The sequence below is a fragment of the Bufo bufo genome, chromosome 7 (genome assembly GCF_905171765.1).
Source record: "Bufo bufo chromosome 7, aBufBuf1.1, whole genome shotgun sequence".
NCBI lineage: Eukaryota > Metazoa > Chordata > Amphibia > Anura > Bufonidae > Bufo > Bufo bufo.
Window position 1 is genome coordinate 2583304 of NC_053395.1, and position 16752 is coordinate 2600055.

General features: G+C 47.0%; 1 protein-coding gene across 1 annotated transcript; it reads left to right on the top strand.

Moving 5' to 3' along the window:
- Positions 1 to 3560: 3560 nt before the first annotated feature.
- QPRT (quinolinate phosphoribosyltransferase) lies at positions 3561 to 13414 on the top strand (the record flags this gene model as incomplete). The annotated part of the gene is made up of 3 exons (XM_040440043.1): positions 3561 to 3845; positions 9694 to 9825; positions 12878 to 13414. Coding segments are annotated over 3 exons (660 nt in total), but the record flags the coding sequence as incomplete, so codon positions are not given.
- Positions 13415 to 16752: the final 3338 nt, after the last annotated feature.

Here is a 16752-nt window from a genome sequence, read left to right on the forward strand (position 1 = left end):
CACCTCCCTCCCTTTCCTGCACAGGTCACAGAGCATGCTCACTACTCTCTCCTTTAGAATAGGTAATGGAAATATCACCTACCTCCCTTTCCTGCACAGGTCACAGAGCATGCTCACTACTCTCTCCTATAGAATAGGTAATGGGGAGATCACCTCCCTCCCTTTCCTGCACAGGTCACAGAGCATGCTCACTACTCTCTCCTTTAGAATAGGTAATGGAAATATCACCTACCTCCCTTTCCTGCACAGGTCACAGAGCATGCTCACTACTCTCTCCTATAGAATAGGTAATGTGGAGATCACCTCCCTCCCTTTCCTGCACAGGTCACAGAGCATGCTCTCTACTCTCTCCTATAGAATAGGTAATGTGGAGATCACCTCCCTCCCTTTCCTGCACAGGTCACAGAGCATGCTCACTAGTCTCTCCTATAGAATAGGTAATGTGGAGATCACCTCCCTCCCTTTCCTGCACAGGTCACAGAGCATGCTCACTAGTCTCTCCTATAGAATAGGTAATGTGGAGATCACCTCCCTCCCTTTTCTGCACAGGTCACAGAGCATGCTCACTACTCTCTCCCCTAGAATAGGTAATGTGGAGATCACCTCCCTCCCTTTTCTGCACAGGTCACAGAGCATGCTCACTAGTCTCTCCTATAGAATAGGTAATGTGGAGATCACCTCCCTCCCTTTCCTGCACAGGTCACAGAGCATGCTCACTACTCTCTCCTATAGAATAGGTAATGTGGAGATCACCTCCCTCCCTTTCCTGCACAGGTCACAGAGCATGCTCACTAGTCTCTCCTATAGAATAGGTAATGTGGAGATCACCTCCCTCCCTTTCCTGCACAGGTCACAGAGCATGCTCACTACTCTCTCCTATAGAATAGGTAATGGAAATATCACCTACCTCCCTTTTCTACACAGGTCACAGAGCATGCCCACTACTCTCTCCTATAGAATAGGTAATGGAAATATCACCTCCCTCCCTTTTCTGCACAGGTCACAGAGCATGCCCACTACTCTCTCCTATAGAATAGGTAATGTGGAGATCACCTCCCTCCCTTTCCTGCACAGGTCACAGAGCATGCTCACTACTCTCTCCTATAGAATAGGTAATGGGGAGATCACCTACCTCCCTTTCCTGCACAGGTCACAGAGCATGCTCACTACTCTCTCCTATAGAATAGGTAATGGGGAGATCACCTCCCTCCCTTTCCTGCACAGGTCACAGAGCATGCTCACTACTCTCTCCTATAGAATAGGTAATGGGGAGATCACCTCCCTCCCTTTCCTGCACAGGTCACAGAGCATGCTCACTACTCTCTCCTATAGAATAGGTAATGTGGAGATCACCTCCCTCCCTTTCCTGCACAGGTCACAGAGCATGCTCACTACTCTCTCCTATAGAATAGGTAATGTGGAGATCACCTCCCTCCCTTTCCTGCACAGGTCACAGAGCATGCTCTCTACTCTCTCCTATAGAATAGGTAATGTGGAGATCACCTCCCTCCCTTTCCTGCACAGGTCACAGAGCATGCTCATTACTCTCTCCTATAGAATAGGTAATGGAAATATCACCTCCCTCCCTTTTCTGCACAGGTCACAGATCATGCTCACTACTCTCTCCTATAGAATAGGTAATGGGGAGATGACCTCCCTCCCTTTCCTGCACAGGTCACAGAGCATGCTCACTACTCTCTCCTATAGAATAGGTAATGGGGAGATCACCTCCCTCCCTTTCCTGCACAGGTCACAGAGCATGCCCACTACTCTCTCCTATAGAATAGGTAATGTGGAGATCACCTCCCTCCCTTTCCTGCACAGGTCACAGAGCATGCTCACTACTCTCTCCTATAGAATAGGTAATGTGGAGATCACCTCCCTCCCTTTCCTGCACAGGTCACAGAGCATGCTCACTACTCTCTCCTATAGAATAGGTAATGTGGAGATCACCTCGCTCCCTTTCCTGCACAGGTCACAGAGCATGCTCACTACTCTCTCCTATAGAATAGGTAATGTGGAGATCACCTCCCTCCCTTTCCTGCACAGGTCACAGAGCATGCTCACTACTCTCTCCTATAGAATAGGTAATGTGGAGATCACCTCCCTCCCTTTCCTGCACAGGTCACAGAGCATGCTCACTACTCTCTCCTATAGAATAGGTAATGTGGAGATCACCTCCCTCCCTTTCCTGCACAGGTCACAGAGCATGCTCACTAGTCTCTCCTATAGAATAGGTAATGTGGAGATCACCTCCCTCCCTTTCCTGCACAGGTCACAGAGCATGCTCACTACTCTCTCCTATAGAATAGGTAATGTGGAGATCACCTCGCTCCCTTTCCTGCACAGGTCACAGAGCATGCTCACTACTCTCTCCTATAGAATAGGTAATGTGGAGATCACCTCCCTCCCTTTTCTGCACAGGTCACAGAGCATGCTCACTAGTCTCTCCTATAGAATAGGTAATGGGGAGATCACCTCCCTCCCTTTCCTGCACAGGTCACAGAGCATGCTCACTACTCTCTCCTATAGAATAGGTAATGTGGAGATCACCTCCCTCCCTTTCCTGCACAGGTCACAGAGCATGCTCACTACTCTCTCCTATAGAATAGGTAATGTGGAGATCACCTCCCTCCCTTTCCTGCACAGGTCACAGAGCATGCTCACTACTCTCTCCTATAGAATAGGTAATGGGGAGATCACCTCCCTCCCTTTCCTGCACAGGTCACAGAGCATGCTCACTAGTCTCTCCTATAGAATAGGTAATGGGGAGATCACCTCCCTCCCTTTCCTGCACAGGTCACAGAGCATGCTCACTACTCTCTCCTATAGAATAGGTAATGGGGAGATCACCTCCCTCCCTTTCCTGCACAGGTCACAGAGCATGCTCACTACTCTCTCCTATAGAATAGGTAATGTGGAGATCACCTCCCTCCCTTTCCTGCACAGGTCACAGAGCATGCTCACTACTCTCTCCTATAGAATAGGTAATGTGGAGATCACCTCCCTCCCTTTCCTGCACAGGTCACAGAGCATGCTCACTACTCTCTCCTATAGAATAGGTAATGGGGAGATCACCTCCCTCCCTTTCCTGCACAGGTCACAGAGCATGCTCACTACTCTCTCCTATAGAATAGGTAATGTGGAGATCACCTCCCTCCCTTTCCTGCACAGGTCACAGAGCATGCTCACTACTCTCTCCTATAGAATAGGTAATGTGGAGATCACGTCCCTCCCTTTCCTGCACAGGTCACAGAGCATGCTCACTACTCTCTCCTATAGAATAGGTAATGTGGAGATCACGTCCCTCCCTTTCCTGCACAGGTCACAGAGCATGCCCACTACTCTCTCCTATAGAATAGGTAATGTGGAGATCACGTCCCTCCCTTTCCTGCACAGGTCACAGAGCATGCTCACTAGTCATAGGGAAGAGGTAAACTTCTAACCCCCGGATTGTGAGCGCCCCTTTATTATACAGGGAAATCATCATGGTGGTGTGGTTTCACCTTTCAGCTCTGTAGATGGGGTCCTGGGACTCATGTTAAATTGTTAATGTTCCCCATGTTCCAGGTCAAGTGACTGATCTCCTCCTGGCAGAGCGCCCAGCACTCAACGTCCTGTCCCGGGTCAGCGGAGTGGCCACAGTGGCTAGACAAGTATCAGAGCAGGCGCGGGCAGCCGGATGGTCAGGGCAGGTTACAGGTACCCGCAAAACTACTCCTGGATTTCGCCTGCCAGAGAAGTATGGCCTACTAGTGGGAGGAGCCGGAACACACCGTTACGGGATTGGGGATCTCATCATGTTGAAGGATAACCATATATGGGCAATGGGAGGAGTCAGAAAGGTGAGTAAAAGCTGGTTGCATCCTGTTCTGGACACCCTAAGGCTATGTTCACACACGGCAGATTTTTTTGCAGAACTCCCTGCACCTACTGCAGAAAGAACGACATTCACATGTTAGAAAGTGGTCCTCCTACAATGTGTCCTCCTAAATGTCCATCCCATGATGTGTCCTTGTAAATGTCTCCCCACAGTGTATGCTCCTTAACCCCTTAAGGACACATGACGTACCGGTACGGCATGTTTCCCGAGTCCTTAAAGGGATTCTGTCACCAGGTTTGACCCCTGTCAGATAAACATATGCTGATGTTCAGGGCCTCATCACGATTCCTAATGTGGGCTTATAAATGTGATCCGTAGCCTTATTTTGCTAAAAAACAGCTTTTACTAACCTGTCACTCAAAGAAATAAGGTGCCCAAGGGGATGTCAAGGGATGCAAGGTGCCCGCCGCACCCACCGCCGTTCATGCCCAGCGCCGCCTTTCCAGACTTCTGCACCGCCTCCTAATCCTCTGTGCCGCCTCTCGCTCTCCCTCCCCCCTCCTCCTGCTGTAAGATCTTGCGCGTGCGCACAGGGCTCTGCCTGATGCGCCCGTGCGGACTGCTCCATTTGGCTTCTTACAGCGAAGTGCGCATGCGCCGGCACTTGGCTCAATCCCCTGTATGGCCTGCACTCTGGCGCCAGCCTCTCAGAGCCCTGTGCGCACGTGTGAGATCTTACAGCAGGGGGAGGAGGGAGGGAGAGCGAGAGGCGGCACAGAGGATTAGGAGGCGGCGCAGAAGTCTGGAAAGGCGGCGCTGGGCATGAACGGCGGCGGGTGCGGCGGGCACCTTGCATCCCTTGACACCCCCTTGGGCACCTTATTTCTTTGAGTGACAGGTTAGTAAAAGCTGTTTTTTAGCAAAATAAGGCTACGGATCACATTTATAAGCCCCCATTAGGAATCCTGATGAGGCCCTGAACATCAGCATATGTTTAGCTGACAGGGGTCAAACCTGGTGACAGAATCCCTTTAAGGACACATGACGTATCGGTACGTCATGTGGTGTTCCGATCACCACCGCCCGGTGACGATAGCAGGGATGGCATCGCGCTGCTTTCCGGTGACGAGCCTGTGATATCCAGCCCCCTGGATGTCACAGGCCCCGGAAGCTGTATGAGTAATACACACAGTATTACTCATACAGCCAATGCATTCCAATACAGAAGTATTGGAATGCATTGTAAAGGATTAGACCCCCAAAAGTTCAAGTCCCAAAGTGGGACAAATAATAAAGTGAAAAAAAAAGTTGAAAAAATATAGTTTTCCCCCCAAAAAATTAAAAGTTTCAAGTAAAAATAAACAAAAACGTAATTTTCCCCAAATAAAGTTAAAAAAATTGGTAAATAATAGGGGAAAAAAGTATACATATTAGGTATCGCCGCGTCCGTATCGACCGGCTCTATAAACATATCACATGACCTAACCCCTCAGATGAACACCGTAAAAAAAATAAACTGTGCTAAATAAACCATTTTTTTGTCACCTTACATCACAAAAAGTACAACAGCAAGCGATCAAAAAGGCGTTTGCCACCAAAATAGTACCAATCAAACCGTCATCTCATCCCGCAAAAATGAGCCCCTACCTGAGACAATCTCCCAAAAAATTATGCTCAGAATATGGAGACACTAAAACATCATTTTTTTTGTTTTAAAAAAGCTGTTATTATGTAAAACTAACATAAATATAAAAAAGTATACATATTTGGTATCGCCGCGTTCGCATCGACCGGCTGTATAAAAATATCACATGACCTAACCCCTCAGATGAACACCGTAAAAAAAAAAAAAAAAAACTGTGCTAAATATACCATTTTTTGTCACCTTACATCACAAAAAGTGTAATAGCAAGCGATCAAAAAGTCACACGCACCCCAAAATAGTGCCAATCAAACCGTCATCTCATCCCGCAAAAATCATACCCTACCCAAGGCTCTCAGACTATGGAAACACTAAAACATGATTTTTTTTTGCTTCAAAAATGAAATCATTGTGTAAAACTTACATAAATAAAAAGAAAGTATACATATTAGGTATCGCCGCATCCATGACAACCCGGTCTATAAAAATAGCACATGATCTAACCTGTCAGATAAATGTTGTAAATAACAAAAAAAGTATACATATTAGGTATCGCCGCATCCGTGACAACCTGCTCTATAAAAATACCACATGATCTAACCTTCAAGATGAATGTTGTAAATAACAAAAAATAAAAACGGTGCCAAAACAGCTATTTCTTGTTATCTTGCCTCACAAAAAGTGTAATATAGAGCAACCAAAAATCATATGTACCCTAAACTAGTACCAACAAAACTGCCACCCTATCCCGTAGTTTCTAAAATGGGGCCACTTTTTTGGAGTTTCTACTCTAGGGGTGCATCAGGGGGGCTTCAAATGGGACATGGTGTCAAAAAAACAGTCCAGCAAAATCTGCCTTCCAAAAACCGTATGGCACTCCTTCCCTTCTGCGCCCTGCCGTGTGCCCGTACAGCGGTTTATGGCCACATATGGGGTGTTTCTGTAAACTGCAGAATCAGGGCCATAAATATTGAGTTTGGTTTGACTGTTAACCCTTGATTTGTAACCGGAAAAAAATTATTAAAATGGAAAATCTGGCAAAAAAGAGATTTTTAAAAAAAATTGAATGGGGTCATTTTTGGGTGGTTTCTATTATGTAAGCCTCGCAAAGTGACTTCAGACCTGAACTGGTCCATAAAAAGCGGGTTTTTGAAAATTTCTGAAAAATTTAAAGATTTGCTTCTAAACTTCTAAGCCTTGTAACATCCCCAAAAAATAAAATGTCATTCCCAAAATGATCTGAACATGAAGTAGACATATGGGGAATGTAAAGTAATAACTATTTTTGGAGGTATTACTATGTATTATAGAATTAGAGAAATTGAGACTTAGAAATTTGCAATTTTTTACAAATTTTTGGTAAATTTTTTATTTTTTTTATACAAACCGGATTCCAAAAAAGTTGGGACACTAAACAAATTGTGAATAAAAACTGAATGCAATGATGTGGAGATGGCAAATGTCAATATTTTATTTGTAATAGAACGTAGATGAAAGATCAAACGTTTAATCCGAGTAAATGTATCATTTTAAAGGAAAAATACGTTGATTCAAAATTTCACGGTGTCAACAAATCCCCAAAAAGTTGGGACAAGTAGCAATAAGAGGCTGGAAAAAGTAAATTTGAGCATAACGAAGAGCTGGAAGACCAATTAACACTAATTAGGTCAATTGGCAACATGATTGGGTATAAAAAGAGCTTCTCAGAGTGGCCGTGTCTCTCAGAAGCCAAGATGGGTAGAGGATCACCAATTCCCACAATGTTGCGCAGAAAGATAGTGGAGCAATATCAGAAAGGTGTTACCCAGAGAAACATTGCAAAGACTTTGCATCTATCATCATCAACTGTGCATAACATCATCCGAAGATTCAGAGAATCTGGAACAATCTCTGTGCGTAAGGGTCAAGGCGGTAAAACCATACTGGATGCCCGTGATCTCCGGGCCCTTAAACGACACTGCACCACAAACAGGAATGCTACTGTAAAGGAAATCCCAGAATGGGCTCAGGAATACTTCCAGAAACCATTGTCAGTGAACACAATCCACCGTGCCATCCGCCGCTGCCAGCTGAAACTCTACAGTGCAAAGAAGAAGCCATTTCTAAGCAAGATCCACAAGCTCAGGCGTTTTCACTGGGCCAGGGATCATTTACAATGGAGTGTGGCAAAATGGAAGACTGTTCTGTGGTCAGACGAGTCACGATTCAAAGTTCTTTTTGGAAATCTGGGACGCCATGTCATCCGGACCAAAGAGGACAAGGACAACCCAAGTTGTTATCAACGCTCAGTTCAGAAGCCGGCATCTCTGATGGTATGGGGTTGCATGAGTGCGTGTGGCATGGGCAGCTTGCATGTCTGGAAAGGCACTATCAATGCAGAAAAATATATTCAGGTTCTAGAACAACATCTGCTCCCATCCAGACGTCATCTCTTTCAGGGAAGACCCTGCATCGTTCAACAAGATAATGGCAGACCACATTCTGCATCAATCACAACATGGCTGCGTAGGAGAAGGATCCGGGTACTGAAATGGCCGGTCTGCAGTCCAGATCTGTCACCTATAGAGAACATTTGGCGCATCATAAAGAGGAAGGTGCAACAAAGAAGGCCCAAGACGATTGACCAGTTAGAGGCCTGTATTAGACAAGAACGGGAGAGCATTCCTATTTCTAAACTGGAGAAACTGGTCTCCTCGGTCCCCAGACGTCTGTTGAGTGTTGGAAGAAGAAGGGGAGATGCCACACAGTGGTGAAAATGGCCTTGTCCCAACTTTTTGGGGATTTGTTGACACCATGAAATTCTGATTCAACATATTTTTCCCTTAAAATGGTACATTTTCATAGTTTAAACTTTTGTTCCGTGATTTATGTTCTATTCTGAATAAAATATTAGAAGTTGGCACCTCCACATCATTGCATTCAGTTTTTATTCACCATTTGTATAGTGTCCCAACTTTTTTGGAATCCGGTTTGTAAATAAAAAATAATTTTTTTGACTTCATTTTACCAGTGTCATGAAGTACAATATGTGACGAAAAAACAATCTCAGAACGGCCTGGATAAGTCAAAGCGTTTTAAAGTTATCAGCACTTAAAGTGACACTGGTCAGATTTGCAAAAAATGGCCAAGTCCTTAGGCCTCTTTCACACGGACGTTGCAGGAAAATGTGCGGGTGCGTTGCGGGAACACCCACGATTTTTCCGCGTGAGAAAAATCGCGCGTGTTTGGTACCCAAACCCGAACTTCTTCACAGAAGTTCGGGCTTGGGATCGGTGTTCTGTAAATAGTATTATTTTCCCTTATAACATGGTTACACGGGAAAATAATAGCATTCTGAATATAGAATGCATAGTAAAACATCGCTGGAGGGGTTAAAAAATAATAATAATTTAACTCACCTTAATCCACTTGATCGCGATGCCGGCATCTCCTTCTGGCTTCATCTGATCTCTGTGCAGCACAAGGACCTTTGGTGAGGTCATTCCGGTCATCACATGATCCATCACCATGGTAAAAGATCATGTGATGACCAAAGTGACGTCACCAAAGGTCCTTTACCTGTAGTTAATGCTCACCACAGGTCCTGTTCAGCAAAGGAGACAGAAGGAGATGCCGGGCCGCGATCAAGTGGACTAAGGTGAGTTACATTTATTTATTTTTTAACCCCTCCAGCGATGTTTTACTATGCATTCTGTATTCAGAATGCTATTATTTTCCCTTATAACCATGTTATAAGGGAAAATAATAATGATCGGGTCTCCATCCCGATCGTCTCCTAGCAACCGGGCGTGAAAATCGCACCGCATCCGCACTTGCTTGCGGATGCTTGCGATTTTCACGCAACCCCATTCATTTCTATGGGGCCTGCGTTACGTGAAAAACGCACAAAGAGGAGCATGCTGCGATTTTCACGCAACGCACAAGTGATGCGTGATAATCACCGCTCATGTGAACAGCCCCATAGAAATGAATGGGTCGGTATTCAGTGCGGGTGCAATGCGTTCACCTCCCGCATCGCATCCGCGCGGAATAATCGCTCGTGTGAAAGGAACCTTAAGGGGTTAATGTCCTCCGCACAGTGTGTCCTCTATTGGTCTGCTACTACTATGGAGGGTGCCAGCTGCTACAGTCATGTGGACAATCTTTACATACATGTCCAGTCAATGACATTGCTGCATAACCCATGTACTCGGTGATGACATGTACTGTGTGTGTCCTGCCATCCCAGGCTCTACAGGCTCTGCACACTCTGGCTGGGCGCACTATAAAGGTGGAGGTGGAGTGCAGATCCGTGGAGGAAGCCTTAGAGGCTGCAGAAGCTGGAGCAGATCTCATCATGCTGGATAATTTCACTGCAGAGGTACCGGAATATGAAAGGTTACACTACATCCACCATTAGTACACCATCATCACCCTACATCCACCATTAGTACACTGTCATCACCCTACATCCACCATTAGTACACCATCATCACCCTACATCCACCATTAGTACACTGTCATCACCCTACATCCACCATTAGTACACCGTCATCACCCTACAGCCACCATTAGTACACCGTCATCACCCTACATCCACCATTAGTACACCGTCATCACCCTACAGCCACCATTAGTACACCGTCATCACCCTACATCCACCATTAGTACACCGTCATCACCCTACAGCCACCATTAGTACACCGTCATCACCCTACATCCACCACAAATACACCGTCATCACCCTACATCCACCACAAATACACCGTCATCACCCTACATCCACCATTAGTACACCATCATCACCCTACATCCACCACAAATACACTGTCATCACCCTACATCCACCATTAGTACACCGTCATCACCCTACATCCACCATTAGTACACCATCATCACCCTACATCCACCATTAGTACACCGTCATCACCCTACATCCACCATTAGTACACCATCATCACCCTACATCCACCATTAGTACACCATCATCACCCTACATCCACCATTAGTACACCATCATCACCCTATATCCACCATTAGTACACCATCATCACCCTACATCCACCACAAATACACCGTCATCACCCTACATCCACCATTAGTACACCATCATCACCCTACATCCACCACAAATACACCGTCATCACCCTACATCCACCATTAGTACACCGTCATCACCCTACATCCACCATTAGTACACTGTCATCACCCTACATCCACCATTAGTACACCGTCATCACCCTACATCCACCATTAGTACACTGTCATCACCCTACATCCACCACAAATACACCGTCATCACCCTACATCCACCATTAGTACACAGTCATCACCCTACATCCACCATTAGTACACCGTCATCACCCTACATCCACCACAAATACACCGTCATCACCCTACATCCACCATTAGTACACCGTCATCACCCTACATCCACCATTAGTACACTGTCATCACCCTACATCCACCATTAGTACACCGTCATCACCCTACATCCACCATTAGTACACCGTCATCACCCTACATCCACCACAAATACACCGTCATCACCCTACATCCACCATTAGTACACCGTCATCACCCTACATCCACCATTAGTACACCGTCATCACCCTACATCCACCACAAATACACCGTCATCACCCTACAGCCACCATTAGTACACCGTCATCACCCTACATCCACCATTAGTACACCGTCATCACCCTACATCCACCACAAATACACCGTCATCACCCTACAGCCACCATTAGTACACCGTCATCACCCTACATCCACCACAAATACACTGTCATCACCCTACATCCACCATTAGTACACTGTCATCACCCTACATCCACCATTAGTACACTGTCATCACCCTACATCCACCATTAGTACACTGTCATCACCCTACATCCACCATTAGTACACCGTCATCACCCTACATCCACCACAAATACACTGTCATCACCCTACATCCACCATTAGTACACTGTCATCACCCTACATCCACCACAAATACACCGTCATCACCCTACATCCACCATTAGTACACTGTCATCACCCTACATCCACCATTAGTACACTGTCATCACCCTACAGCCACCATTAGTACACTGTCATCACCCTACATCCACCACGAGTACACCGTCGACACCCTACATCCACCACGAGTACACTGTCATCACCCTACATCCACCATTAGTACACTGTCGTCACCCTACATCCACCATTAGTACACCGTCATCACCCTACATCCACCATTAGTACACCGTCATCACCCTACATCCACCATTAGTACACTGTCATCACCCTACATCCACCATTAGTACACTGTCGTCACCCTACATCCACCATTAGTACACTGTCATCACCCTACATCCACCATTAGTACACTGTCATCACCCTACATCCACCATTAGTACACTGTCATCACCCTACATCCACCATTAGTACACTGTCGTCACCCTACATCCACCATTAGTACACTGTCATCACCCTACATCCACCATTAGTACACTGTCATCACCCTACATCCACCATTAGTACACCGTCATCACCCTACATCCACCATTAGTACACCATCATCACCCTACATCCACCATTAGTACACCGTCATCACCCTACATCCACCATTAGTACACTGTCGTCACCCTACATCCACCACGAGTACACCGTTATCAACTCCCATATTGAAGCAAACCCAGGAGAAGAGAATGCCTCAGCCTGTTCTCTACCCCCAAAATATGACTACTGCCCCCAGTCTCAGAGATATTTAGAAACACATCCCCCTCTCCTGTCTTTACTATCACTAGCAGGGGCCGGTGATCACTACCCCCAACATCTGACTACTCCCCCGGTCTCAGAGATATTCAGAAACACATCCTCTCCCACCAGCACTGGGGTAAGGTCCACTGTACCCTCGGTGCTGGTATTATGTGGGGTAGGTACACAGTACACTCAGGGCTGGTATTATGTGGGGTAGGTACACTGTACCCTCAGTGCTAGTATTATGTGGGGTAGGTACACTGTACCTTCAGTGGTGATATTATGTGGGGTAGGTACACTGTACCCTCAGTGCTGGTAGTATGTGGGGTAGGTACACAGTACCCTCGGTGCTGGTATTCGGTGGGAAGGTACACTGTACCCTCAGTGGTGATATTATGTGGGGTAGGTACACAGTACACTCAGTGCTGGTATTATGTGGGGTAGGTACACTGTACCCTCAGTGGTGATATTATGTGGGGTAGGTACACTGTACCCTGAGGGCTGGTATTATGTGGGGTAGGTACACTGTAACCTCAGTGGTATTATGTGGGGTAGGTACACTGTACCTTCAGTGGTGATATTATGTGGGGTAGATACACAGTATCCTCAGTGCTGGGTTAGGTATCAGGGGTTGTGCGTTCCTCCGAGGTGACCCCCTTCCCTTCTCTTTTCTTCCTCCATAGTTATTGCACCGAGCTGCTCTTACTGTAAAGACTGCTTTTCCTGGAATCGTGGTGGAAGCTTCTGGAGGCATCTCCCCACAGAACTTCCTCCAGTTCTTGGGCCCTCATGTGGACATGGTGTCCATGGGGTGTCTCACGCAGGGACCTCCAAGTGTCGACTTCTCTTTAAAACTAGCCAAAGGCTTAAAGACCAATGGTGGCCTCCCACACCCCTGCATCGCAGTGTCCAGTGAAGACAAATGAAGACCAAGATTTTAGCCCCACCAAACCACTTAATGGCCCCACCCAAATTCACTGTGTACTGTAAACCCCAAATGTCACCAATGTGTACATAGAAGCTTGGACACCAGAGAAGAGAGGACAGTACCATATAGACACCAGGCCATGACCTTTTTTCCTGCATTGACTTTATTTACCACATAAATGGCACCACGAGATGCCAACACAACAACACGAGATGCCAGTACAACACAAGGTACCAGGCAACACCACAAGATGGATTACCCACAATTATTATTAAAGATTTCAGTTCTGTTATTGCTGTCCTCCTGTTCATAATTTTAGAGCTTCTGGTACAGTGCCAAGTAAAAGTGGTGCAAGGAAAATATGGTGCCCATATTCCTAAAAAATCTCTAGGTTAGGGTTGCAGCGCTGGGGTCCTAGGTTCGAATCCAACCAAGAACCGCCTCTGCATGGAGTTTGAATGTTCTCTCCATGTTTGCGTAGGTTTCTTCCGGGTTCTCCGGTTTCCTCCCACACTCCGAAGACATACTGGTAGGGAACTTATAATGAGAGCCCATTGGGGGCAGGGTGAAGCTAATGTCTGCAAAGCGCTTGTTTTTATGATGATGTGAGCAGAGGGGCGGCTGTGGATATAGTGCGGTGAGTAGAAGCCTGGACAGAGGGGCGGCTGTGGATGTAGTGAGGTGAGTAAGAAGAAGCCTGGACAGAGAAGCGGCTGTGGATGTAGTGAGGTAAGTAGAAGCCTGGACAGAAAGGCGGCTGTGGATGTAGTGAGGTAAGTAGAAGCCTGGACAAAGGGGAGGCTATGGAAATAGTGATGTGAGTAGAAGCCTGGACAGAGGGGTGGCTGTGGATGTAGTGAGTGGAGTCGTAGCCTGGACCGAGGGGCGGCTGTGGATATAGTGCGGTGAGTAGAAGCCTGGACAGAGGGGCGGCTGTGGATGTAGTGAGGTCAGTAGAAGCCTGAACAGAGGGGCGGCTGTGGATGTAGTGAGGTCAGTAAAAGCCTGGACAGAGGGGCGGCTGTGGATATAGTGAGGTGAGTAGAAGCCTGGACAGAGGGGCGACTGTGGATGTAGTGAGGTGAGTAGAAGCCTGGACCGAGGGGCGGCTGTGGATATAGTGCGGTGAGTAGAAGCCTGGACAGAGGGGCGGCTGTGGATGTAGTGAGGCGAGTAGAAGCCTGGACAGAGGGGCGGCTGTGGATGTAGTGAGATCAGTAGAAGCCTGGACAGAGGGGCGGCTGTGGATGTAGTGAGGCGAGTAGAATCCTGGACAGAGGGGCGGCTGTGGATGTAGTGAGGTGAGTAGAAGCCTGGACAGAGGGGCGGCTGTGGATGTAGTGAGTAAGTAGAAGCCTGGACAGAGGGGCGGCTGTGGATGTAGTGAGGTCAGTAGAAGCCTGGACAGAGGGGCGGCTGTGGATGTAGTGAGTTGAGTAGATGCCTGGACAGAGGGGCAGCTGTGGATGTAGTGAGGTGAGTAGAAGCCTGGACAGAGGGGCAGCTGTGGATGTAGTGAGGTGAGTAGAAGCCTGGACAGAGGGGCGGCTGTGGATGTAGTGAGTAAGTAGAAGCCTGGACAGAGGGGCGGCTGTGGATGTAGTGAGGTCAGTAGAAGCCTGGACAGAGGGGCGGCTGTGGATGTAGTGAGTTGAGTAGATGCCTGGACAGAGGGGCGGCTGTGGATGTAGTGAGGTAAGTAGAAGCCTGGACAGAGGGGCGGCTGTGGATGTAGTGAGGTAAGTAGAAGCCTGGACAGAGGGGCGGCTGTGGATGTAGTGAGGTGAGTAGAATCCTGGACAGAGGGGCAGCTGTGGATGTAGTGAGGTGAGTAGAAGCCTGGACAGAGGGGCGGCTGTGGATGTAGTGAGGTGAGTAGAAGCCTGGACAGAGGGGCGGCTGTGGATGTAGTGAGGTGAGTAGAAGCCTGGACAGAGGGGCGGCTGTGGATGTAGTGTAGTGAGGTGAGTAGAATAACCTACAAAGATCGGTATGTACACTGCGTGCAGAAAGGATCGGTATTCACACTGCGTGCAGAAAGGATCGGTATTTACACTGCGTGCAGAAAGGATCGGTATTTACACTGCGGGTGGTCTCCCCCCAGGGCCCACTATATTGCGTCCCAGGTTTGGTAAGAATGCCGAGTGTTTTAGTGCGGCCTAAATATCTCTGTGTGTCACAGTGCTCCTACCTGGATACAGCTGGACCCCAGGCTTTGGCACCGAAGCAATAAATAGGGGGGAAAAGTGAGGGATTTGAAGAAATAACTTGAGTCCAGACTTTGAGATGAAGTTCAATGGCAGCTTTACTTGAATAAACATTTCTCCAAACTGTTTCAGGCTTTGTCTTGGTTCCAGCAGGCTTTAGCTTTAAACTGGCAGGCAAACTCAACTCTGCTATATCTTTTTCTCACTCTGCTGTACTGACAAGCTGACTGAATAACTTGGCTTCTTCTTTTCGCTGCACTTCACTTTTTAGTTGGACTTATCTTCAGCCAAGGAATAGGTTAGTGTCCTGTCAGCTCCAACATGGAGTCTCAACAAGAACAAACTAGAACTGCTCCACCTCCTTCTGGTAGCAAGCAGGACTGGGCCACTTCTGCCCAAAGGGGGAGAATAGAATGGTAAGTTATGCTGCCACCTGCTGGTGAACCAGGCACATTACATGTAATAAACAGTTATATAACAAGATTATGAATGCACATTGTGGAGGACCTGGAAAGACATACATAAGATGACAATATATTAGCCCATTAGAGATAGTAGCAGGGTGTAGTAGTGGCAACACCACTCTGGGGTGCTACATTTGCAGAAAGGATCGGCATTTACACTGCGGGAGAAAAGATCGGCATTTACACTGCGTGTGCAACGGGCGCCTCCTCCTAGGGCCCTCTATAACGGTACCCAGGTGTAGGAATGCCGAGTGGTATAGTGCAGCCTAAAATGTCTCTTTATGTGTGTCACGGTGCTCCTACCTGGATATGGCTGGACCCCAGGCTTTGGCTCCGAAGCAATAAATAGGGGGAATAATTGAGGTATTTGAAGGAAATAATTTGAATCCAAACCTTGTATGAAGTTGAACAGCAGCTTTACTTTGTGAAAAACGTTCTCCAAAACGGTTTACAGGCTTTGTCTTGGTCCCAGCAGCCTTTAGCATCAATACTCTGTGTTCTGCCCAGCAGGGTTTGAATTAAATTCTATTTCACGTCAGCCAGGGTTTGGTATTCCTGTAGTGATTATTGTGACAATAGCACCATCTAGCGATGTTAAATTGTATTGCACCTTGTTTTTTTTTGTTTCAAAGACTGCTGTATTGTGGGTGGTGCAAAGCATTGTGGGAAAGAGAAGTCTCCAGGACACAGTCTGTGACGGTAGTAGAAAATATCCCCGTCAAGCATTCCCTTCTTCCCATAAAAGAAAATCACCCAATATTCCACGAGTAGGAATATCCCTGGAATCGCCGAATAATCCACACATGAGTCAACTTAATGCTGGAACAAGACTGATTTACTGGTACACAGAACTCACAATTTATGCAGCAAAAACTCCTCCTCTGGGCCAGACTAGATAATTGAGTTTTAAGAATACACACAGCTCAATTATCCTAAAACTCCTCCTCTGGGCCAGGCTA